Source organism: Symphodus melops, assembly GCF_947650265.1.
Source record: "Symphodus melops genome assembly, chromosome: 5".
NCBI classification, from domain to species: domain Eukaryota; kingdom Metazoa; phylum Chordata; class Actinopteri; order Labriformes; family Labridae; genus Symphodus; species Symphodus melops.
In genome coordinates, this window is record NC_136695.1 from 4,763,054 (window position 1) to 4,790,434 (window position 27,381).

Genomic DNA, 27,381 nt, shown 5'->3' on the forward strand with positions numbered 1-27,381 from the left:
CCAGTTCCTGCATATATAGAGATTAAATTCTCAGAAGCTCAGTGACTACTGGTCTTAAAACCAAAGCACAGGACTCAGTGTCATTTATTAAGTTTGGTGAAGATGTTATGAGCAGTAATAACAATGATTGGCCAGGGGGGATTATCTGCAGTCCGTGGAAGCGTTTATTGATTTCACTTGTTCAGTCGTTGGCATTGAGCCTTCTTTTTTGTTTTAAGGAGCCATTACAAAAACTACAAATGGTGGTCGTAACCAAATTGTTTAAACTGCATCAAATCTGCTGAGCCAAACATAACTGAACAGAATTTAGTTTATCAGTTAAAAGTGAAGTCTGTGTGTACAGTGTGGGAAGGTAAATAGTCGAGAAGGAAATCAGTGATCTTACAAACTTCAGAAAGTTTAAAGAGAAAGTTTCATACTAAAAGATCCATAGGAGCCATAAATATAGTGCAAAATAAAATTCTTATTTTAAATGAACTTAAAATGTGAGTATACTTATTGACCCGTAGTATGAAGTTTTATCAAGGCCGATAATGACATAGGGTTAGGGTTAGGGTCATATGAAAAACAAGTGTTTTTCATTGTGTTCTATTATGATCGTTTCCATAAACGTGTGTGTGTGTGTGTGTGTGTGTGTGTGTGTGTTTTATAGGTCTGGGAATCTTTGGGTGTCTGATGATTCACTTCAGAACTTATTGTTGATTCTAAATGACTCTGGGTTCATAATTCAAAGTCTATTTTTGAATGAGTACACATTGCATCGATTTAAAATCTCAGAAGATGAGAATCTCGATTTTTACGTGCATTCAGTTTTTTCCCCACAGCTCTAGTGTGCCTGTTACATTGATATTTTAACTTTATACATACTTTTACTACTTATGCTTTTTTTTTTTACGGTAAAACTGTAAAATAATTAAAGGATTTATTATAAAAGGAAAGCAAGGTGGTACAATACATTTACCCACACACTAAAGTCCACACTAAACATACTAATGCCTTTAATATTCTTTATGTCTTTAAAGCTCTTTGAATTCCTCTGTGTTTGAATGGTGCTTTATAAATGAATTTGCCTTGCCTAAAGGGACTTTGTTGAAACAGTGAAGGCCTTTACTGAACAGGTGGCAGGTGTGAGTGCAATGATAAAGTTTGTATAGCTGAGCATAGGATCTACTGTATGTGAGATTAGCTCATTGTTTTAGGAAACCCCAAAGCATGTGTTCCACTCAGGAAGAGAAAAAACTCATTCTGACATGAGGAAAAACAAACATCATCAAATATTTATACTGAACTGAAGACTTTACAAATTCAAATTAAGCCGTGTTAATATTTCATGAACGCTGATGAATCTGAATTCAAGAGATTTACAGCTTTTTCATAGATTCACAGAATAACCAAGTGTCAAAGAAAATACTGCATATTAAAATCATCATTTCTTCTTGTTCACATCAAATCTCTGTCTGTAAACTGTTTTTGTACTTTTATTATGATGTATGCTGCTGCCCTCTTGGCCAGGTCCCCTTTGTGAAAGAGATCTTGATCTCAATGAGTTAATTGCCTGTTTAAATAAAGTTTAAATAAAAAAAATAAAAGAATACCTAAGTAAAGCAAGTCCAGAGTTCTATAATCATCTAGTTAATGCAGTTTATTTTAGTCAATATGAGGGAGGTACAACTAGGTAACCAAACTTCCATAAGTCCATGAACACATTGATTCTGTTTGCTCAATGGGCCTGTGTGGAGCACTGACTGTATAAAACATGGACGTAGTCTCACTGATGTCACCCATTGGTTTCTGACGTGGACCAACACTATTTGACAATTCTGTCTCAAACTATGTCTCAGCGAACCGAACCAGGTGGATGTGAGGCGGACCTTCAACCTCCTGGCTGCTCCAACCTGCCTGTCAGATCAGCCATGCCCCTAATTATGCAAAAGAACAACTCCTTGATTTATTCAAAACAGATGAGTTACTGGAACATTCAACAACACCCCATAGAGTGCAAAGTAATAAAGGTCTTTGCTCGTCAGATCATTTTTTGTCCCAGGTTGTAAACACGTTTCTTCCCAAGGTCCACACAGCTGCAGCAGACGGCTGTTCAACATGAGTCAGGTTCCACTCAAGGTTTCTGCCCATTACAATACTTTTTATTCGTGCCACATTGCAAACAGTTACCAAGTGCTGTGCTCATGGTGGAGTAACAAGAGGTCTTTATAAATATCAAACTCACAGTCAAGACGTCCTCTTTTTGTAAAGTGTTTGTATATATACAAATACAGATTGTATATTGATATACTTCAAATGAGGAACTGAAATGAAATGGTGAAGACTGACCAAAAGTTGGAAGCACGTAATCGGAAATTTTGAAAAATGTAAAATGGCCAAATATTGTCGTGGGTGCTCTCGTAGCTAATGTAAAGAAAAACAATGATGTCTGAAGAGCTGCATAATGTAACATCAGATTAGCAGATCGTTGACATGGACTTCAAATCAGCATTCCTAAATACTCTTCATACTAAAATCCACCTCCATGAAGATCTCTGATCTCGGGCCTTCGCCAATCAAGGCAGCATGTCCTTCAGTCTACACATGTACACAGGAAAAGCCCATGACTATAGCATGTAGTTAATGTTTGGATGTGTTCACTTTGTTTGGGTTTGGGCAAAAATAAAAAACTCTGAATATGTTTAAACTACTTTATTACTTAGAACAAAATATTGGCTTTCCTTTTTGAACACCTAAGCAATGTTTACAATACATGGGTCAAAAATCAGGGTTTTTTTTTCATTATCATGCCAACCTGATAAAGAAGAAAGAATGTGTGACACGTCTCAGCATCAGAAAAAAAAAAGTGCCTTTCACAAATGGACCTACAATGTGTTACAATCAGACACCTCTGTGGAGTAGAAGGACACTTCCATGTCTTAGTTTTTTGGTCAAGGGAAGATTAAGGAGACAGTATGCATATGTCAGTAGCTAGGGACAAGTTAAACTCAACATGCCCGGATGACCCCATGTCTTAGAGGGTTTGTGGCTTTTTTAACAGCTTCATGCTTACTGTGCTGGTCGTCAAAACAAAGCTTAAAAGAGTCCCTTTAGGTGTCTGAACTAACAAGCAATGCTGCCCTCTCTTTAGGGGAGCAGTTTCAGCTCCATGGTTCAAAAACAAAACAGTATCCATGAGGTGAAAGTAAAGACTGGGCGGTTGCACTCGGGACTTCATAAAGCTTTGAAATGAGTGTGTGGCGAGCAAACTCCCACTGCAGCCAACTGTTGGGGTTGTAGAGGCAGGGGAAGAGCCAAGAGGCCAGGAGGTTAAATTTAGAGCTCTGTGGTGTCACTGGCAGTCTACTGCAGACCTTCTGTTTGGGTCCCTCAAGCCTGTTTGTGCTCTATAATCTGTATACGTTTCATACAATGCTGTCGTCTCTAATCCAGGCAAAACTGTAATGAATTGCTGTTTTTTTAGAGCGTAGCTGTGAGATCAGATAGTTCTGGTGATGTGTGGCAGCTGTGCTGTCGCTTTCATATGTAGCACTGCTTTTGTTGAAAAGACTGGGTGTTACCCACACTGAAAAGTGAATACAGTATCCTATTGCAGAGAAGCATATACACGGAGAGCCACCTTGACCTCTTGAATTGTTTGGCTGGAGATAGTGTCGACGTCGTTCTCTGCTCACACACACACATTGAGAAAATATAACAGTGACGCTCATGTTCTGAGAGTATCGCACATTTGGAACCAAAAGATGCTCGGCAGCCTTTTATAAACAGTCTCAGTATAAACAGCAACAGCCCCTGCAGCTCAACGTTCAACTGAGCTTTAAACCAATAAACATTGTGCGACAATAAGGGAGCTGCATTTCCATTATTTTCATTCATGGGACTGTGAGCATGTACCCAATACTAAATGGGCCATCTAAGCATGTTAGTCTTCCTCCATCACAGAGAAGGGGGCTGCTGTTGGTGGCTGTGAAAGCTGCTTTATTGAGGCCTAAACGGCTGCATTTAGTGAGGAAATCAGCTTGAACATACCATTCTATTTCTGTACGTTCTCCTCTCTCTCCCTAATGGGATTATAGGCAAATAGAGACAGAGAGGGCATGGCACACAGCACATTTAGGTATTTAGGATGGGGGAGAGAATGTGAGTACATCTGCATAAACTCACGACTATTTCTATTTCCCCATCTATTGCAGCATGTACTGTATGTTTCTAGTTTAAGTTCAAACTTGTTAGTATGTGATAAGACACCTTTACATGTTATTATATTCCATATTCAAGGTGCTTAAATGTGATCATTTAGTGTTTTCTGCTTTGGTGAATAACACTATCAGTGTGTATTTGTCCTTCCGCAGGCAACCAAATCCACTCATGTCTACGCACGTTTATTTCATCACTCCAACCAAGAACTGTGACTGGATACATGTATCGGGTTTGATAACCTTTCTCTTATCAGGCCCGCACATCGCTGTCCTGAGGGTTCGATCCCTAAACCTATTCAACAGAATGAGACCTTCACACAAAGGGTGAAACACACACCTAAATGTGGTGAAGAGGAAAACGGCTTCTCTTTGAGCCGTTATGAAGATGTTTGGGGGAAGAGTGGCCTAAACTAACGCAGATGAGCCTCAGAGCATAAAACGTCCAATAAACAAAGGGAGGGAAAATGTAAGACTGCTAAGAATTGGTGGTATCTGCACCACAGTATTCATAATCCTGCACAAGCTTTCAGTTATCATAGCAACAACTCAAATCGTGACTTTCTGTAAATACAGTCTGAAAAGGTGTTTAATCAATCTTTGGCTATCAGAGGGTACTGTGTGTTTTTTTTTTCCGAACTCTGGACAAGTTGCTCTCGGTGGATCGTTACAGTGAGGGTGCTTTGCTTTAAACTGTAAAACTTGTATCACGTCTGGAAAGACATGACTTCCCAATAAAGTGGACAAAGTGAAAAGATGCTGTAAAGTGAGAGAGCTGCTGACGGCTCGACTCCACAATCAGAGACAAAAGAGCAGCAAACTGCGCGGAGAAGACGACTTTATTAGCAGGTCGGCGCTTTAATGTTGTAATAGCAACACACTCTGTGAATTGGACCTTGAGATGGAGCAGGTAGCGGGCACAGTTGATGTGCAATTTATAGATCTATCAGCAAGCGCGAGCCGCTCAGAGTAAATTCCCCTGAGAGAAAACAAAGCACTGAAGGAGTTCTGGAGGCTCGTGGTTAAACCGAACCTTAATAAGGCATTTTCTTTCTGCTTACATTTGTCACTCATATGAAATGTATATTGCATTTTGAACTGTAACGGTACATGCTGTACAAACAGCGTTGACACGAGGCTGTCTGCTGGTGTGTGTCAAACAGAGCTGCTCTCTTCCAACGTGCAGCACTCGGTATGGAGACACTGCGGCCTGGAGCAGACTAAACAATTACAGAAGCAGGCAACAGCTGTTGTTAGGGGGCAAACATGCCCAGTGACATATACACAGAGATGCCAATTGGCCTGTCAGGTGGTATTAACCAATAAACATGTGGTCTGGCAATTTAACACCTTTCTCCCAAAGGTGTGTGCAAACATGTCGAAGTGAAAAGAGTGTGTGGAAGAAGCTAAAACACACTGCATGAAAACAAAGCGTTCAGTCATCAGGACCCCTGAAGGTTTTCTCTGTAGGGGAAAAAAAAGGGCAACATAAGCGGGAGGATTTACATGAAGTTCATGCTCAGTCTTCATTAGATCTCGTCAAGGAGAGCTGAGAGTGAGACAGGGTAGGGGTAGTCATTATAACCTGCTCTGTTAATGAGGCAGTCCAGCCCCTCCTCCCAAGCAGCCGTACATCCTATAATCCATATTCAAATGCAGCGCTGACACAGAAACAGCCATATGAAGAGCAAAGAGCACCACTGGCACTGTACAGCGCTCGGCGGAGGCCTTTGGGATGTGTTGGGGGCTTTTTGAAGGATTTTGGATGGAAAGGATCTGTAATATGAAAGTAGACTAGTCGTTTGGATAACGCACTCCGTGTCCCTTCGTACTGCACAACGAAATATATAAAAAACAAGCAAACAAGAGGGTGAAGAGCTGGTCACGCTCCAAATCCTAACTCCCTCGACATGACTACCTCTAACTGTACAAGAAAGGCCATGTTATGACTAAAAAGGAACGCATTAAGGCATGTGAGTCTTTTATAAGTCCTCCATCTTTTTTTTTGTCCTTACACAGCTTCTGTATGAGCGCCTCCGGTTTACAATTCTGTGTGATGAAGATTTAGTTCAGCATCACCCCCTCTGGAGAACACTATTGTCAAGTGTATTAATTAGCCTATTTTGTGTAAGTATAACGATCTGCATAGTTTAGTTAATTTACAGGGCATGCATAAGAATGACGGAGGAGGATTGCAGAGGAGGAAATCTGCTTGGGAAATTTGTTTCATATTTACATAATTATTTAGAAGCTCCTGCTGATGCTGAAACAGAAATTTGGGGCTTTAATTTATTCCAAAAGGCTTGTGTTTGCTCAGGGATTGTGCACAGGGACTCAGCTGGTTAATCAAGCATATGTATAATTCATTTTGCAGGCATGGGGTCTGGCACTGAGGCTGTTAAGATGAGCTTTTCTAAATGTAATATTTTCACTTTCTCCCTCTGAAGTTCAGGCCATATACTCTGAAGATTTGGACTATATCAATAGTGCCCATCCTAAACATCATGTAATAGGAGGATTTTCTGGGTAAAACAATATGAAGCTGCCATTACTACCTCCCCCTTCCCCCTCCTTCTCTATCCTGCATCCATCTATGCACCCCCGCTGAGAGCCCTGAAAGTCAGTCTGAGGCTGCTTACTCAAAAAATTAGAAGATATTTTTGGCTTGCCAGAAAGAAAAAAAAAATCATTAAGAAATGGTGCCTTCTGTTGGATGAACCAATTTGTTTCAAGTCTGCTGCACTGACACAGTAAAGCACGCACACACACACCCACACACACACAATGAGAGCAGATATTGAAGAGCAGAGAATTCTCTATGAACCTTGCAGTCCACGACAAACCACCAGAGATCCAATTTACACTTAAAAAGACTCATTACCAGGCCGCATTGCAGTGAGAAGGCAGACGCACTGTACTGTACACTGGGCTTCAGATGATAACGCTTCGCAAAGGCCAACGCTGGCACTGATATCCTGGACCAAAGGTGCTCCTGAACATCTGCTGATCCTTAACCATTTCAACAACAAATGCACGCAACAGCAACGTTACTGAGGCTGCAGGGCCACAAAGCACACAGAGAAAAAGTGAAATAAAGGAATCTGATTTTTTTTTTTTGCAGTATATGTTCCTTTGTGCATAAACTTACATCCTATGGGTTTTGATTTCTGGATTTCGGGATGCACATGGCTTTTGTTTCGTGACACCTTCAGGTCTCCTAAGTTAATATTTGTATGTTTTGCATGTGGAAGTCTTGACCTTGAAAGTTCATTCTTGATCTGTTTATCACAGTTAGTTAATTACCAGTTAGTTAATGAGTTAATACCACAGGAGGCAATTACACCTCCACCTCTTAGAAAACAAGAGTTATTATCAGCTCTGTTTGTGTCCATGAACAAATTGAGATTTTTTTTGCAAATTCTCTGCAGCCTGGATCTTAGCATCAAGCTGATGGCACACAACTCACAAACACCTGTGGCATATTGCACTAGTTATATGTTTCTCTCTATATGTTTTGATCCAAAGTTAAAGGGATACTTCACCCATTTGCATGAAGCTGTGTATCATTAGAAACATGGTAGTAGTGTTGAATGGTCGTGAATCCAGCCCTCATTTTGCCCTGAGACGAGAAAAATATGTTTTTCTTTGCTTGAAAGTTTTCTTCATGTGATGCAAAAAGCGTCATATTGCATTCAAAACAAAGTCATTACACAAAGAGATTTAATTGATCGCAGAGAACACAAACAAATACCTGATTTAATTTAATTGTCAGGATTGCAGAATCTACATCCTAAATCAGATACTATATCTAAACCTGGCTGCGTTGGAACGCTGAGCTGGTGCAACCCTGCGCTCGGCTTTTTATACTACATCAGCCACCTGATCGGTTCCCCCTTCACTGTGTACACAATGAACACGATCCAGGCTTCAGCTGTGCTGGTTCTGCATGACTGTAGTTTCTCTGTTAACAAAGAGAGTAAGTGATGTCATGGAGCAGTTATTACAGACTGGACCCAAACGCTGCTTTGTACAATCAATCAAAGTGTTTCAATCTCGCAGAATGGAAGTAGGTCACACTGACTGGATCATACGACAAGATTATAAATAATACAGTTAACTTGCACCGTGATGAGACGATTTTGTGGTTGAGAAACTAGAAGCGGGAATATTTTACAGCCTTTAGTTATTCATGTCAGCCAAAACGAGCGTCCTTACATTAGCCGCCGCTGCTGCTGCTGCTTAATGTAGCTGCATTAAAGCAGAGCAGAGCTGCTAAGCTCTAATCTTTCATTAAAAGAAGCTGAGCTGCTTGGAGGCATAGCATGTGAAATATGCTAACAATTCTCACTTCGGATCAGAAAGTCAGCTAAGCAAATAAACAGAGTAATAACATAACAACATAATCAGATTACCCTAGATGGCAGAAAAAAAAAAGAAAATGAAAAAAAAAAAAGAAGTGTGGTTTGTGGGGATAATCAGCTGCTGCTTTTTCCTGAACGGGAGAGAGATGTGATGTCCTGCTGAGAACAGACGTATAGCTGCAACTGGGTAAACACTGCAAAGGGTTAATAAGCTGCCAAACACCCCCTGAGCTGGGCTTCACAGGATCCTGGGCTATGTTGGGACTGGGAGCTGGAGGGGGGAGGAGAAGGCTGGACCTCCATGAGTCCCGCTGAGACAAAGTGGGCTCTACCCCACCTTCATCCCCCTAACCACTAGTCCTCTCAGACCCTGGGTGTTGGGGCTTTAAGTCCCACAGACCCAGCTGCTGACAGTCAGACTCTAACACACACGCACACACACACACACGCACGCACACACTCTGTCTCTCTCATAATAACAGGCCCTGCAGTGCAGAAAGCGTAGAGCCTTGTTAGCCAACAACCAGGCGTGAAATCACTGCACCGTACTCCCACCACGATGAGTCAATCTATACCTCCTGCCTTTCTTTGTTCATGCCTGTGTGTGTGTGTGTGTGTGTGTGTGTGTGTGTGTGTGTGTGTTTCTGTGCAGGAGATGAGTGTGTGTGCTGGGTTTCCTCCAGGCCACGCAGAGTTCTATCTTTGACTGGGATGGCTGTCTTTTGTTTAGACTCCTCTGCAGCTCGGCTCGAACACACACCTCATGCTGTGCATCCTAAACACAATATCAGAGGATTAAGTTAACTTTCCTGACTTGAAATGAGAAGGTCTTTATTGAGTACACTTCCATGCACATTTTGATTCTGCACATAAATACAGATGAGGGAAAATTGTCTGAAACGTGATAGAAATTCTCCAGCATGTAGACGAGACTTGAACCAATTGGAACTCCTGATTTTTGCAGGTATCTCCGTCTCTCTGCAAGATACAAACAGATGTCTTAAGTTTGTGACAGGCTGAATTCATTGTTCTCTATGCCAGAGGACTGGCCCCCTGTAACCTTTAGTCACCATAGAGTGTGTGAGGGCATGAGGCGGCACAGCCACACAAGCACCTGACCTCCAGACTACCAAATTAACCTGGATTATTATAGCCGATACTTTTTAAACACGTCTTAATCAAAATGTGGTTGGACATTTTTCCCTGGCAACATGAATCCAGGTACCATCCAGGTTCCAGTCCAAATGAAGAAAAAACTATGTCATGACCGTAGTGCAATGAATTGTGGGTAATTCAATCACTTTAGTCCAGGTAGCAGCAGCCATTAGGTAACTGTGTAGACCTGAGTCTATCAGGACTCATCTTATTTAAGTACCGTAAATTCCGGACTATAAGCCGCTACTTTTTTCTCACACTTGGAGCACTGCGGCTTCTACTCCGGTGCGGCTAATGCATGGATTTTTTATGGGGGACAATGAGCTTCTGCCGCAAACACATTTGACTTCGTCACGTCGGATCTTAATATCAGTCCTTTTGCGCTTCATGCACGCACCCTCATGATGGAAAACACACGGAGAAATACATATGATGCAGCTTTCAAGTTAAAGGCGATTGACCTGGCTGTCAAAGAAGCTAACAGAGCTGCTGCACGTTAAGATGACACTGACAGCGACAACAGAGACTGAGGAAGTGAGTAATGAAGTCATTCTGAGGCAGTGAATGGATGGACTTTTTCTTGTGAAATATATTACGGTCATCTTTTTCATCAGCCGTGTTACAGACACCGTCGGCTAGGCTTCGTATTGTAACGGTTCATGTTGTAAAGTCAGTAGTTGATAATGTGTTCATAATTCCGATTATGTGGAGAGTCAGTGAATGCACCAGCGCGAACGTGTTGAGTGGCTGTATGAGAGAACGCTGGGGGAGAGAGTTGGATTGTTACGGCAAGTTATGTGTTGCTCTCTGCTGTAAACGGCGTGGTCACGGCCGACAGTGATCGGGTTATTAAAAGTTATTATTTGAACGCTCTCGTCGTCCTTTAACGTCCGTACGGACGCTACAGTGATGTTACCGGTAGCCTACGTCTGTGTAAATAGCTCTTGTTATAGCGTGGACACCTGCGGCTTATAATCAAGTGCGGCTTATATATGTACAAATACATTTATTTACTTATTTTTAGCCGGTGCGGCTTATATCCAGGTGCGCTCAATAGTACGGAATTTACGGTACTCTCTCTCCTCTCTTCGTCCCTTCACCTGCTGGTTTGTACTTCACAACACTTTACTCATCCAGGCTCCATCATGCTTACACACAGGAGGACTTTATCTTCAGTAACTGTGCTCTTAATATACAAGTATAACAATAAATACAAACATAAATAAGAAAAGAATAATATAGACAAGGCTACATTTAGTTTTTTAATTCACATAATTATAATTGTTTTAATTTAGTTCAATAGTCATTTAAAGCTGGTGTCTTGTGTGACAGCCTCCTTTGTCACTTACTTTAAGTCAGTTTGTGACACAGGTCACACCGACACATTCACACACTGATGGCAGAGGCTGCTATATGTAAAATGTCCATCAGTATCAGTAGTGCATGAGATCAGCATTGTAATAAGGGGTTAACTCCTTTTATTGGAGCAAGAATATCTTGTGTGATTTTAAATTCCTAAAATAACTAAAAATGTTATATTTTGTTCGGTGGTTTAGTTTTTTCCCCCTTTCATCTTGGAAAGACTTCTAATAAGAGCCAAATTTGTCATGCTATCATAATCTTCATTGTTCAAGAAGCAGAACTGACTCGCTTCAACCATTGATGTTTTCAGTTTCTATCAGAAATTTCAAAATGTGTTTTATCTTTACGAATCTCTTACTCGTCGGGTAATAAAAAAAAAAAAAACACGAGTAGAATGTATAAAGAGATTAAACTACTGGTGGAGACATTTTAACAAAGGGATTTCAAACCTCTTAAATTACACCAATCACACAGCATAAAATAATGACCCTGATATCATTTAGGAAACAAAAAACCTGAAAGGCACACCAGCCTTATGCTCGAGGTACATGACTTCAGCTCAGCCCTTTGGTTCTGCTTATCAAATGATATCTACATATGTACAGCATGTACAGAAATAGCAGCATCGATTCTGCATTAGGCAGGAAGCAGCTCTGCAGAATTTAAGCACTGTTTCATGTAATGTTTTCTTTTTTTGAGATACATCGCTGTCGCTGTAGATGACAGACATTTCAAAAAGAAACATTTTGACACCGTCCGTATGCAATCCCCAAAACACTCAACGCTGGACTCACAGCGTCAGACAGAAACTCTGCATCAACACGGGAACATTTCCTGCTTCCTTCTTCCCTGTTTTGTGCCACTGGAATTCTTTGCCGAGCCTTGTGAGTGCCAGCAGTTGCTGCATTGAAGCACTGTGCCGCTCGTTCTCTCCCACTAATCACAAGGTTTTTTCGGCTGCGGCATTATGCTAACTTACGCCGGCAAAGGGGAGGGGCCAACGGGGCTGCTTTGATAAGTCGAGCATGGCGAACATGAATGAGGCAGCGACAGGCGAGGCAAAACACACATTCATTCCTCTCACAATGCCGAGCAGCACTTTTAATTAAACCTTATCCAACATGATGAATAATGCAACAGCTTCCTTGCAATCCATCGTCTCTTTTCTGTTGCTCACCACGCTGAGTTAAACCATCTTACCCAGTCACATGCATACATTACGCTAAGGAATGGCAGAGAAGAAAGGGTGCTGCACAACATTATAAATATACAAAATGTTTTATAGTTTTGCCCACAGGGGGAAAAACAAGCGGTGGTGTGTAAATAAGCAGCGGTGGTTTCGGTGTGTCTGATTGAGCAGGGTGCATCAAATGCCTGATAGCTCGCTCTGTGTTGAATTTGTCAGAACTGACATAACCAGAAGTATGTCGTGCAAAGTTTACACATGTCGCCGTTTCAAACGCGCTCACACTCGGAGCAGAAAAGCAGGTAGAACTTTAGATCTCGATTCAGCCTCTATTACGAGGGCAAAGGGCTCAGTGTGAAACTCGGGGAGACAAAGTCCGACATAAAATGCTCCCCGTGGGAGAGAAATGGCCTCTCTGCATCAGACAAGAGCAGCCGCTGAGAAAAACATCAGCCCCCTTCTTTCAAAACTCATGGACACACTCCTAAAGGGATAGAGAGGGGGGTGGAGGAAGGGCGAGGGGGTTAGAGGGAGGAGGAGGGGGCTGCTGGTCAGAGAGAAAGGCAGCAAAAGGGATATTCAGAGCATTGAGGAGTGAAAGGATTGTATGGGAGAGTGAACCCATTACAGGGCAGACGGGCTGGGGCATGGGAAGACCCGGAGAGAGAGGCTGCAGGGAGGTACCGGCTTGTATTTAGACTACAGAGGATCGGCAGAGGGAGGCTCTGCCAGGAAACCTCTGGCCCCACAGAGTCCACTGAACCCAGACGGGATGCAGTTTACCGAGAGGACTGCTGAAGTGAAAGCTGCAGTACAAATAAAGAACCACGTTCTTTTTCAGATCAGGAACGCAAACATGTGACAAGTTTAATATGTTTGTGTTTCTGACGCTACAGCATGTGCTCTAACACTCAGTTATCCTAACATGGAAATCAATAAAATCAAAGCCCATACTTTCCATACTATTAGAAACATGGACGCTGCCCATTAACACCATTAACAACAGCGCCACAGGGCTGAATCTGAGCGAGTCGCAGCACAGCATGAGCTGACAAAAAAAATGCATGCACTGGATGTTTCTAATTTTTGCAGTAGACTGTAACTCTTCATCTTCCTGCTCCACGGTCATTTTTCACAAGTTTCAGGACGAGCCAATAACTGATCCAGCTGTCTGTCCTGATTAGTTAATTGATTTTCTTTCCTTGTCGGTTACATTTATGCCCCACCCCCGAGCGAAGAGACGCATAAAATAGGACACTTTGGAAAATGCTTTGATAAAACAAATGCAGGGATGACACGCCGACAACAGACGAAAGGAACACCATGATTGAAGACACTGGTGTTCTTTTTCCAGTCCCATCATTAACTGACATGGAAATCTTTCAGTTTTGAATTCACACGTTTTGTGTGAATTAATGAAGGAAGATGAAATAAAAAAACAAAACAAAAAACAAACAAACAGGGAAATTCTTTGTTACGCGGTTAATGGTTAGGCTCTTCTGCAAGAGTGCACACATGTTCTTCAATGAAATGGCATCAGGGTTAATACAATCAAATGAAGTCTCGACAAAATGCGGTAGTATGGTGCATCAGTAATCAACAATACTCAGTGTTCATGTTTATGGAAGAGTTCAGAAAATAGCTCCTGGAAGGCTTTTTGGGACAGCAGCGAGATGTAGGGGGGTGGAGGAGGGATGGAGGGGGAAGAGCTGAGGGAGATTTTGGAGAGAGAAATGAGTTGCTGCAGTGGAGCCAGCCAGCCCCAGACGTGTGTTGTACCAGCCAGTGCCACAGCCCTGCACGGCGACGATAAAGCTGTGCACTGTCAGGCTGCTTCACGTTCAGATAGTTAGGCGCCATGCTAGTAGGGTGGATGGTAGGGTGGGGGCATGGAGGGTCTCTGGTGAGATGTGTAAAGGCAGGTTATCCTGAAAGGGTAAGTGAAGGTCAGTGCTTAATGTTGCATTATTTATGTTTTTGTATTTTTTTGTTTGTTTCATACCATTTCTTTGGGAACATGAAATTAAAAGAATTCCACAGCTAAATATGATTTAAAAACAAAGGCAACATCTGGATTCATAGATCCGAGTGAGCCCTGGTAGTGTTTTGAAATGTGTATTAAAAAAAAAATAAAAAAAAATCAGGTACAATTTGAAACAAACAAGAATCCAATCGGACAGTTGGCTGACAGGTGCTGTTATGGGTGTTAAAAAAAACCCAGATGTTTAATTTATTTAGTGGGGGTTTGAGTTCAGTATTCAAATATAATATTTCAGAAACTTTTCTTCATACATCAAAAAACAAAACAAGTAAAAAGAAAAACAACAGCAAAAGACCATCATCCATCTCGTCCTGTCAGGAACATATCAGTTTACTTGACTGTACATAATATGCATACAGCGTAGATGTCTGTAAAAAGGTAACAGACGCTGCAGTGTGTCAGGCTCATTTGAATAAAATATAGATTTTCCAGCACCTCCCGTGGAGCTGGTTAAGGCTGTGGCCACACACATGGACCAATAACAGGACAGATGTTCAGGGTCTGTTAGTGGAGCTCGCAGCACCTGGCGGCTGTCGCGCTGTGTAACAAGTTATGCAGAACCTCATCATGACTTGTAAAATGCATTTGCATGAAGATGAGTTCAACGTAAAAAAAAATAAATAAATAATAAAAAATGATACTTGTAAAGTTTTGGACATTTGCCTATAACCTAAGAACATTTTGAACTGCCGAGAGGCACATCGCCCCGATGGAAGAAAAAGGTTTTAGTATTAATAAAAAGTGAGAAAGCGAAGGCGTACGTCTCCTGCCAGCAGGGTAAGTACACTTATCTCTCTGCAGGGGCAGGTCAATCCAACACGTCTTCAAAAAGAGTCTTAATAATCATCATATTTCTTCGCAGTTTCTCTAAACAGTTGGAATGGCGGGGAAGCGTTCCCCCTTTGCTTCTCTTTAAACACTCCAGCCTTTCATGCACTGACATTCATTTCTCTCAGCGCTCTTCCCTGCAGTGTGGGCTCATGTATACTGGGCCCAGTGTTTCCAGGCCTCTCCATACAGGGCTACAGTGTGCTGTTAACATGCAGACTCCCCGGCGAGTGTATAATTTGTGACTCATGTCCAATTCTGATCGAGTCAGTCTCCTGCTGACTTCCTGCCTGATGAACGCTGAGAAAACAGAGCTGGTGTGGTACAATCACGGGACCCTCACTCTGCAGCCAACACGCTCAGTGAGACGCTGAAGAGTGACTCAGCGCTTTTTTACTAAAGCTGTGTCATGTCCGACCAAAGTGTTCACTACTTTCAGTGTTTTGTTTTTATTATTACTATCATTTAAGCAATGTGGGAAAAGAACATTTTGACCATGGGTTGAAGATCCAAACTCTGACACAATTAGACTTGCATACTTTAATGACTGGACATCAGATCCTCGGGGAAATCTAAGTTTGTTCTTAAAGTTAGAATAAATACTGTAGATTGAACTGAAAACGACTTGAGGACAAAATCTGAGGCCGCATCCACAATACTTCCATTTTAAATTCTATTTTATATATTGGTCAAATTCCCCGTAGCCCCGAAGAGTTAGACCTCAGCTAACAGCTGACCTTGAGTTCGTTGGAAAACGCCAGAGATGTGTTCAAAAGTCAGGTTTGAAATGTTCCTAAATCTTTTCTTAAAGAAGTTTGTGTCCCTCTGAAACATTGGAAAACAAATATTTCTTAATGTAGCTTAAAAGAAGTCGCAGTGAGACGAGGTTCAGAACTACAAAGGAGAGACATCTTAACCATTTCCCCCCCAAGGTGAATACTGAATTATTAAAATAAAGTGTTATCAATGACAGTGCAGCTAAACTGATGTGAAGCCATGTTGCTTCAGTTACTCGTGAGATGATTATTATTATGATCTAGAGGAGTCAATTATTACAGGAGGCTGATACTATCAGATAACCTCTGTCTGAATCACTGCTCAAAACAAATGACACTTTACAAACTCATGCTGTGTCCAATAAGAGAGTCTGACAAAAAGGTTGAACTAAAAACAAACGACATTATATATTTCTGCATTTATCTGAAGAGAAGCTGTGGATTTTAACCCGTTTATTATGCAGCAGCTGCTTCAGAAATAATGTTAGCCGTTTACCTTCACTGATGAAGTGAGGAGCTTCTGTCCCCTGCTCCCTTTTTTTATAACAACACAAAGACAAACGGAGGATTTATGATACACACTGTGCAAACTGAGGTTGCCCAAACTGGTGTTGAAGTTGAATATTTCCCCTCCATCGCTCAGAGTTGCGTGAGGGTCGATCACGGCCAAATCAGACCAGATCAATTTCTGGCTTGTTTAAATTTGAGTTGGCACAACTGCACAGAGTGAATGCAGAGCTACACACGCTCACTCTCCAACATCAGAGTGTGTTTGCACCACCAGTCTTTTCCCTCTTACTCTGAAAAATATGAAAGAGAAAACGCTGGCAGGACAACACTACGGACCTCGAGCTGCCAGAGAATATCTGTTATGGTTTAGCATTGCTAGTTAAATCATCTTATACCTGAAGCCTGCCTGAATAAATGGGACTGTTAACGGAAAGCAGGATGAGCTTTCTCATCAGGAAACACTACTTTAACATGCATAGGTCAGAATCTGCAAAGAGGTATGAGGAGAAACCAAAGGAGAGGAGAAATACCCTTATAGTATTTTGTGCTACGGATGCTTGCTATCAGGACAATGAACACACCTCTGAGTGAGTAACTGTACATTAGCATGTGGCTCTTTGTTACAAAAACACAATCAAGTTTTGATTTAGAGAAGACTGTGTGCAGCCGTGTGTTTAGTCTACGGAAACGCCACAAAATATGTGCCGTACCGAGACGGCCGGGTGGAAACGGGGGTGATGAAGTTTGGTATCAGAACCTTTTCCTTCATACATTCTACTGGGTTGTATATTTTCTTTGCATTAATCAAAACCCTGAATCATCCACAAGACCGAGGCAAACACTAGCCGCAACACCGCACTGCTGTGCGATGTTACTATGTCAGCAATTATCGACGATTTTATAACAAGAACAACTTTCTGTTAAAGTCTTGAAAGGCTATCTATTGGCTGGAACACTACTTTGAGATCATTTGGCTCAAGCAAAGTTGCCAAGAAAAAAAACAAAAAAAAACAGACAAAGTGGGTCACACATATCGATGAAGCTTTCTCCAGTTCCCCAAGAGTTTCCCTTCCAGGTACACTCTTTAAAGTAATGTTGCTCTGTTTAGACTGAGATCAGAAAAAATCAAATGAAACCAAAAACGGACAAAAAAAAAGTAGCCACAGTGCACGTCATGCCGGGGGGGAGAAGCAACATACAAACAGTACATGCATATCAATTTAGAGCGTCTCTGCTCATATTTATCTCAGCTCAACTCATTATCCCGGCAGACTGACAAAGTTAAACTCATTAGCATACTTATTTGACACTAATTCACTCAGCTGAGGCGAGCAGCTCCAGATCTGCTGCTGGAGAGGAGCTGTTGGCTGCACCACATAAGAAGGAACCGGGTTTTTCTTTTCTTTTTGGAGGAGCAAAAAAGGAAGGAGGTACATGTGCAATGCTCATTAGGGAGAGCCATATGGTGGAGGGAAAGAGGACGAGAGAAGAAAGGGAAAAAAAAAATGGAGTGAGATGAATGTGCAGGACTTTGTCTCGAAAACATCCTCCATTGTTTAGATTGCTTTATAGCTGTTGGAAATGCGCTCACTTAAACTGCTATAACATAGTTTGGTTTCATTTGATCAGATTGTGTTTTAGCGTCCTCAGATGGGTGGAAACTGATTACATCTTTATTTCCACCCAGAGCAAAAAAACAAAGCAGTGTAGAGAGTGAATCTTCTGTCTGTGTATCAGACTGGCTTCGTGAATCAAGAAACACCAGCAGGTATATCAGAAATAAATCAATAATCTGCTTAATAGTACCGTGACAAACTTGTTGTGAAGGGGGGAGGGGGGGGGGGGGCGAGTGACTCATTGTGAGTCGAGGGGAGCTTATGATAATGGGAGTCAGATCCCCTCCTACATGTCAGCCTGATGGCATCTGCTGCCTCCACTGATCAACAAATTATACATGAAATCAATTTGGGCACCTCCTGGAGGATTCCATCCTCCTCCGTGCTTGTGTTCTCCTCCTTTTTTTTTTTTGTTGTTGTTGTTGCTGCGTCTACTTTCTGTTTTGTCTTCATTCCTCCTCCTTTGTCTGGCTTCTCATCCTTTCTCACCACCCCAGTTTTGTCCTCCCAGCTCCCCTCTTTGCTTCTCATCCTGGAACTTCACAACAACTCGCAAAAGTTTGAACACAGTGGGAAGTGACCACAACCTCCCCCCGGCCATCTGATAGATCAAGCGTCATCACATCCAATCCAATCATCCTGATGCAGATGTTAACAAACACTCGTTGTGTAAGACAAATTATAAGAGCGACTTCAAAGATCAATACCTTTAAAAATTACCAACGTTATCTCAACTCAGACATCAATTCACCAGATTCACCACCTCCACTTTGACCATCACTTCATTGTTTTTCGTCATTAGACGGCAGCCTTTACACATCAAAGTTACATCACCATTTAAGGTACCAGGAACTCCAAATCAAAGGAGACACTTTTAAAGAAACGAGTGAGATCGAGAAAATAAAGGGGAAGATTTTAGGGTGTTTTAACACTAAATGTCTGATAGCCACTACACACACACACACACACACACACACACACGCACAGATAAGACATCATGAGCCCAACCCACACAGCGTGGGAATCACATACTAACATACTGCATTCACCAACAACCAGAGTCCTGACCCTTCTCAACATCAACATGAAACAGGACTGTAGAGCAGATAAAAATGATGGATGGCAGGTTAGAAGAAAGGTTTTGGGATACTTCCTTCTGAAAATGAGAAGACGAAGACTGGATGGAGAAAGTAATGGAGGCAGCTTGAATGTTGCCTGTACATGAAGTACTGACTGCTCGCTCCCGAATTGGCCAACGTTTTGGTGCTGAGTGCATGTTTGACTTCCTACAAGGTTCCACCCACGCAGCAGGATGTAAATATGTCATATTAATGATTCTCACAGGCGGATCACATTACTCAAACATACCACATTTGCTTTTTTTCATGCTATTGGTTGAAAATATGACTGAAAATCCAGGTTCTTTTAGATACGATTGCTTATTAACCCAAACACAGGCTTTTAAAAAGTAGGTAAGGATTGATTATATGATGCATAAACTTGAATTTCCCTCGGGATCAATAAAGTATCTATCTATCTATCTATCTATCTATCTATCTATCTATCTATCTATCTATCTATCTATCTATCTATCTATCTATCTATCTATCTATCTATCTATCTATCTAAAGGTTTCAGTTGATGGTTGCAGATTGTTGGAAACAGTTTTCTGATGTACATTGTTGTAGTCCTCACTCATTCAGAAATGTTCAGCTCTGTAGTCCCTACCCATAAGCTCCTGTTCAATTGGAACAAACTTCCTAACAAGTAAGTATATTTTAATACAATGGAAGGTCATTTAACTCCTGGTCCATGCAGTGGAATCACAACAAGTTTCTCCAAAGGTTCGTAGCCTCTGGGGAAAGTTCCTCTGCTGGAAACTTGGATTTATAGTACTAATATTACTAATGCAGGCTGGGAAACATTGGAAAACCAATCTGTGTGTTAACTAATTTAAAAACAGAAACTTGACCTAAAATGGACTTGAAGATAATTAGAAACTAAAGTGAGGCTATGACTTGAAAACATTTCTTTTTTCCACTAAAATAAGAAAAATATTTCAATGGAAAAACCCAAATCCATTGATGAATTTTACTGTGTTTAAAAGAAAAACAAAAAAAGTGGTTGCAGTTCTTCTGTGAAGCAAAATGGCTTAATAATATAAAGGGCTTTTACGGCATGAAAAGTTAGATTACACTGAATGGAAGGCCCAGCTGACCCATGTCATTGAAGGGAAATGCCTGACTATGAACACAAATCTATGTACTGGGCTTTTGTGACCATTTAACAAAATGCTGTAAGATTAGTTTGCATGTCATCTTCAAATAACAAGACTGAAGAGTATGGTTGACTTTGGCAAATGTCCAACACGGCGAATGATGATTTCAGAAAAGAGGAAGGAGCAAATGATCAGAAGCTCAGATGAAAAGCGGAGCATTGCAACACGTTTGAATCCAAACGCTTTGCAGCCGATGAGGAGAGAAAATATTGAAAGAGGCAGAAGCTCCTCAGACATCTCTTCATATGAAAAATATAACACTTAACTGCTTCTCCTATATGTTCACATTCACACTTAATCATAAGAGGCTGCGGTTCAAACATGATGTTCAGAAAAGCCTGATGTAGATGTCTGCATACATTGGAACACATCCTTCACTCTGCTTTTCCACGAGGAGAAGATGAAATGAAAGCCCACATATCTGGCAGCCACTGAAGCCGTTAAGTTAGAAGAGGTAGTGGGAGAGTAAAACTGGCTGATTTGACTGAAGGCTCTCCATTTCTCAAGGCTACGCCTCCGGTTATCCTTCCTTCCCCCACCTCCTATCCCCCCCCCCTCCCCGGCTCACAGCGGGGATACACTTTAAATCACTTTGTCCTCTACCTAGAAAAACTTTCTGACAGGTCGCTTTTATGGACTGCACAAATCTATTTCTTCCTGTTACAGAGCCCAAAATATTCTTTTCTGTGCTGCTGACTTTGTAAGTTTTGGACACTGATGGCTTTAGTAGAAAGACATTATGGCAGAAACGCACCAGGGAACAAATAGTGCTTTTACTTTCAAGAGAAATGCCTGCACAGCCATGAAGGTTCTCTGCATTTTATCCCTGCAAAAAATATAGCACGGCCACTAGAATGGTACCGTAGGCAAGAGTGTGTGTGTGTGTGTGTGTGAGTGTGTGTGTGTGTGTGTGTGCGCGTGTGTGTGTAGATAAATAGCTGGCATGGCTACATCGCAGATACTACAGTGTAGCTTTGCCTGCAGCTGTTATCTTCAAAGTGACACAGTGATGCTTCAGGGCCGGAGTGTCCCGTCACCGACCTGTGATGGCTGACTGCACAGACACAGTGTAGAAAGGCTGCAGCTTTGTGTGAAGCCTGGCCATGAGACCAGCAGCAGCACAGAGAATAGCACCACAGCACATGACACCAGCGGAGAAATGCTTCACAAAAATACATTTGGACTGGCTAAAATTAGTGTAAAGGAAATTAACTGATATGTGTGCATTGACTGACTACACACCTAGTCAACAGAGTCACAGACTTTATGATCTTACAAGGTTTGACTATGTTGTACGGTCACTATTTTTATAAATCACCAGATTACTGTTGAGAGTACAGTCTATCATTTTTTACCGCAGCGCTGCATTGATTTAAACATGAAATGCAGAAGAAACAGGAGCATTTTTCCTCCCAACGTTACCCTGGTTTTCCTGCATGTCCCCTAAAAAATGAGTCAAGTTGATGCCTTTTGTGAACGCAGCAATTCAATTGGAAGGGGGGGGGGATTTAAAGCAGGTAACATTTAGAAAAAATGGAAATGTTTGATGACATTAAGATCCCACAACAGGCATGCAATCTGTGTGATCTGTGTGTAATAAAACAGATGCATTTTTTTTTTCTCCCAAAATTGTCATCATAGCGTCAGACTCTGTCTATTTTTTAGTGACGTTTTAGAAATGTTCAGGAGCGCAAACGTGAGAAAGGCACGGCGTTATGGAAAGCTTGGGTATGTTGTCGAGTCATTCTTGTTTACAAGCGTTCCTTCGTCTACAGTAAGCCTGGGAGTGAGCCGGAGCTCTCTGCACCTTTAATGGGATGATTTAGATGCTGATTAAGCTGCCGATGTTGTTTTTAAAGACGATCTAAAAGACTCACAGGTCTATTTAGATCCTTGCTCGTGTTGATGTATGTGGCTTTGAATAAAAGCGTCTGTTAAACAAGTTGTAGACTTGTAGAAGAGAGTATATTTTAATATTAAATATGAATGGCAGCTTTGGGAGATTGTTGTTTAAGTAACCCTTTTTAATCAGCTAGCTCCTTTACTTTATATACCGGGGGAAGAAAGGGCGTTCATATTTATCGTCGTCACGTTATGTTGGTGAAGACGTCTTTGAATTGTATCACAAGAATAAAACACAGAAAACACAAGCAGCAGAGCTTAGCTGAGATCTGACCCGAGATCATTGTGACCATCATCCTGATCAAATTCAAAATTTACAATAAATAATAATAAAAAAACAGTAATAGTTTGAGGAAAACTTTATATGTTTTTAATTGAGTTTTTACACATTTGAAATTGATGCAGCATTTTAAGATATTCCATGAAAAATGGAATTTACATGAAACAAGAATACTAATACAAAGACTTGCAGATAATTTTAATTGCAGAATTAGTTGGGACACGAGGGAGGACTATATCTCAGCATAGATCTGTAACTCTACTTTAAATGCCTCCAAAGATTTGCTCTCAAAATCAAAACCAACTAAATTCTTGTTTGGATTGAGGCACAGAGCTGTTGATTTATCTCTTTCATGTTGCTTTTTGCTCCCTGATTGAATCAATGTTTTATGCTTTGTTATGTATTCTGACTGTGAGCATGCTGCGTCCAGTCCTCCGCTCTCTCTCTCTCTCTCTCTCTCGCCTGGAGTACCAGTGAAGTGTGTTGAAGCTCAGAGACGGGGCAGCTGTCTCCCACTTGTTGTTGGGACTCACAGTTGAACTGTGTGGTCACTGAGTGGATTGATGGGGGGAGCCATTGCCTCCCCTCGGCACAGGGTTGCATCAGCTAATCTTGTGAATAATGCAGAATCATGAATAAACATAGATCAATGTGGTGCAGTACTGTAAAGGAGACCTGCCTTTTTTTCCCCCTCTCCCCCTTTCTTCTTCTTTCCACCCCGACTTCCATTTTTTCAATCCATCTCTTTCTGCCTCTTTTTTCTCACCAAAAAAAAAAAAAAAAAAAAAGATCTTTTTTTTTTGTCCAAAATCAAAAACTCCCACTATTCCCCCCCCATCCTCTGTCACTCTCTCTCTGTCCTTTTCTTTTCCTCTCTGGCCGCAGCAGTGACAGACATTGTAGTGCTGTAGTGTTGCTGTGTCTCAGTGCAGTCGAGTCAGTCCCGGCCTTCACTCTCAGCTCAATAGCTGCCCGGGTTTCCTCAAAGGCAGCCATCCAGCCAGCACAAAGCCTGCCCACTGGGAATAGACCCACAAAAGAGAAAGGGGCTGCTCGCCTTCTTTGCTGAGCTCCGTCTGAAGCGGCCTGCCTCCACCACCACCTCCTATAAATAATACAACACTGCCTTGACAAAAAGAAACCCGGCCCTGCTCCCGCAAGCCTCTGCTTCCATCTCTTCTTTATTCCCCCCCTCCCCTCCCTCCTTTCCTCTGCCCTTCTCCTGTTTCCCTCCTCGTCGCCTCACCTCTGATTCTACTAAAGCACAAAAAACAGTGCTTTAGATACAAATTCATTTAGATACATTTTTGAATGTAAGGCCAGATGTATGCGCACTGTCCCATATGTCTACTGCACCTGTTTAGACGGGCGGCTTTGCATGTCTAAACAAACCACAAGATGCACTCTGCACATGAACAGCATGAGGGAAGTGTAGAGGCTGAGGCGATGTGACATCAACAAAGCAGCGCGGAGAACAATGGAAGGAAGTTTTGGAGCCAATAGAGCAAAATCAATTATTGCAATTATCAACATCTGTACATGTCCTCCCACTGCACAGTGACAAACATGCCTGTTATTTATACTCTTATGTGAACGATTGAGCTGCTTTTGCAGCCTTATAGTAAACCTGGAGAAAACGTATCTTATTTTTTAATTTCATTTTATTTCCCAGGGACAATGCATATTAAAATTAAATAAATAAATCATTTACTTGAATATGCAAGAGTTAGCCAAAAGGCTACTTTTCATCTGCTGTCCCTGGGCAGATCTTACAAAAGGCTCCCTGGATAATCAAAACTAATTCAGGCTACCAACAGAAATAAAATGACAGCTCTCAAGTGAAAACAAGAATCAGCATTTGGTTAAAAATAAAAAGTACAAGATGTGGGACAGACGTGGAGCAGCACTGAAAAGACATAACAGTGTGTAAAGTTAAACAGGTATTAGTAAAAGCACGTATCTAATAACATACTAAAGTCAATGTTATGTAAGACTATTATACAGATTACGGTACATATAAAACATTGAGTGAGCTATGCCTGAAGCTCACAACAAAGGAGAACTAAAACATCTGTGTATGCTTGATGGTTTTAGAAAAAGGCTTAATTAGAGTCAGGTATGCATGGCAGCAATAATAACGGCTGATGATGCTTCTGGTTTCGTTTTGCTTGGAAAAGCAAAATAAATCTTCATAAATGTGTTACTTTTAAGGAAAAAAAAAACTTGTGTTAGAACTTTGACCGTGCTTTATTTTGGTTTTCAAAACACAAAGGAGGTTCCCAAAAGCACCTGGTGCTGGAGGACGTGGTCTACAGTCTCTGATATGAAGGTCCTGCACCGAGGGGAAGTTTCTTACCGACAGTGCTTAAAGTACAAAAGCACCTGTTTCACTTCTTCCAAAGGATGTGATATACATGAGGCTAATATGTAGAAACTTTACATTTTACACTTCCCTCTTTGTTACTGACTCTGCGTGCTTCCCATGATGTCACTTAATCAAATGCAGCAGTTTGTTGCATATACTTTACACTTTGTCGATTTAGATTTCCTAACTCATTAAGACTTTAAATACTTTGGAAAGCCAGTTCAAATAATGTGCATGAGTTATGTTTGTGGGAATGTATGAGTGTCTGTGTGCAAGTGTTGGTGTAATTTGTCAGTGTATTAATGTGAATGTGTGCACGGGGATTAGGCTGCTATCAGCGCAGCTCTCACAGCCTGTCAGGCTTTAGGACGACGCCGGACAAAGAGGCTCATTTCAATGTAAATGCAGCAGCTGAGAGGACACAGCTCTCTCAGTGGGGTGACTTCCACCCTCCACACACACACACACACACACACACACACGCACGCACGCACGCGCGCAAACACACACACACACACACACACACACACACACACACACACACACACACACACACACACACACACAAAGAAACAAGTCTCCAGATCAGGATACACACACTTCAACATATTCACTGGCACAGCAAATACACAGCCTCCATTTAGAGGCATACCGATTTTTATAGAAGAAACATAAATAGATTAAATTCTGAAGATTTTCTCAGAAAGTTGCAGAGTTGATGCGTCTGGTGTCTCTTTGCACCTGTCAGTAATTATAGATCTAATCTGGTCCACAGCGCTGTTTTGTGGCCCCTGTTTTGGCCCTCACAATCCAGAGTCCATCATTAGTCAGACCATTATCCCCATGCCTGGCCTCTGCACCTCTTATTGCATGCAAATAGAGCAGCTTTATCTGAGGAGTGAATGAGACCCCCCCGTCTCAATAGAATGGGACACCCTCCTCGGCCACTCAAAGCCATTCCTCCATCTATTACTGCATTCTCTGCTTCAATGCAGACAGAACAGATCTCATGGCGTCAGTGTCAAAAGAAAGACTTTGCTGGTTGGTGGGATGCAGATCAGTGTTCGGCCGAGTCGTCCGTGTGTCTGCTTGATCAACTGATCTGACTCTGTTGGCTTGTTTGACAAAATAAAGACTTTCTGCAGAAACACTTTCATCAGATTTGAAATATTCAGTCCTTATTGTGCGAGTGTTATTTATTTGTACATTGAAAGAGAGGAAATCAAAGAGATTTTGGAAACTCGAGTATGACAAGAAATCACTGCCGTCTTTAACAAATCATTTGATGATTGACCCCTGGGACTGTATTAAGATGGACAGAGCAACCGTCTTCTGGGAGTAAAGCCAAAAGACTGAGAGTTCCCCCTGCTGACGGCCTGCAGTATAGGTCATAAACCCCACCTCCTCCATGTTAAAAGTTTTGACATTTGTCAAACATAATTGAGATACTTGGGATGCACCGATGCATCGAGTCAATATCAGTATCAGCTGTGTTGGCAGACATCAGGACATCCTTTCCCTAACGAGTTCGACCTGTGGGATCTCTGATGGTGAGTTCAATGTGCGCTGTGGTCAGTGGAAAGGGACGACCTCAATTCTGTCTCTCTAAGTCAATGGTCAAAGCAAAAACCTAAAACATCATTTTAGCATGTTGCTAGCGCTGCAAGAAAGGGAAGCCTGCTTTACTGACACTGTGAATCACTTCAACACAATGCTCACATCTGATCTGAAAGTCGAATTAAAAGAGTATTTTTTTTTTTCTCAACTGTAGATAAAGCTGCACATTCACAACCTCACATCAGACTGAAAGCATTTGATTCATACGGAGAGAAGTGTCGTTTTTCAAAGGGGAAGCCAAAAAGCATCCTTGTTTTGAGATCTGCAGTAATCACGCTCGAACGTCCAACGTCGCTCATTAAACTTCCAGCTCACGTTAGCTTCTATATTCTTTATTTAATGCCCGTGAGAGTTTGGAGAGTATCCTGCCTCTGCTGATGCTGCAGCAGCAGACTGTTTGTATCTGCCTCCTGCATGCTAATGAGAACGTACCTGTCAGGCAATCATGTGCAGGATGCTGCCTCAGGTCAGTGTTTGCTGCCAGAGGATGCCTTCCCATGACTGTTCCTTCGCGCGCACACCTGTATGCTGTCCCCGCTCTCTGTCTGCAGCTTGACATTTGGTACGGTGAAGATAGAAGACACTGCAGGGGGAGAAGACGCAAGCGGATTAGGAGAATGTAGGCTGACAGGCAGGAGAACATTTCCAAGTAAGTTGTCAAAGATAGAGACGGTTATTTAAACGAGAATATTTGAATATTTATTTGCAGTGCTTTTGGGGTTTACATATTTTTCCTGATAGGGAAGAGTATGTTAAAAAAAAACCATTTAAATTGCTACATTTGACGTACAAACATTCCTTATGTTTTTCTTTACATGGAAGTTTTAGATTTTAACAAACCAACAAGAAGATCGCTTCAGAAGGACGTACACATAGTTGATGAAACTTTCAAACCTGATCTTTGT

The 27,381-nt window shown here is 41.7% G+C and overlaps 1 protein-coding gene across 7 annotated transcripts in view; it reads right to left on the reverse strand.

Moving 5' to 3' along the window:
- cdk14 (cyclin dependent kinase 14) overlaps positions 1-27,381 on the reverse strand; it is a 185,014-nt gene that overhangs the window by 20,232 nt on the left and 137,401 nt on the right. For all 7 annotated transcript variants that reach the window (XM_079343514.1, XM_079343515.1, XM_079343516.1 and 4 more), the window contains one exon: positions 26,909-27,059. In XM_079343514.1, coding sequence (XP_079199640.1) covers positions 26,944-27,059 — 116 coding nt within the window. In that variant the 3' untranslated portion in view covers positions 26,909-26,943. The remainder of the gene's footprint in view (positions 1-26,908; positions 27,060-27,381) is intronic.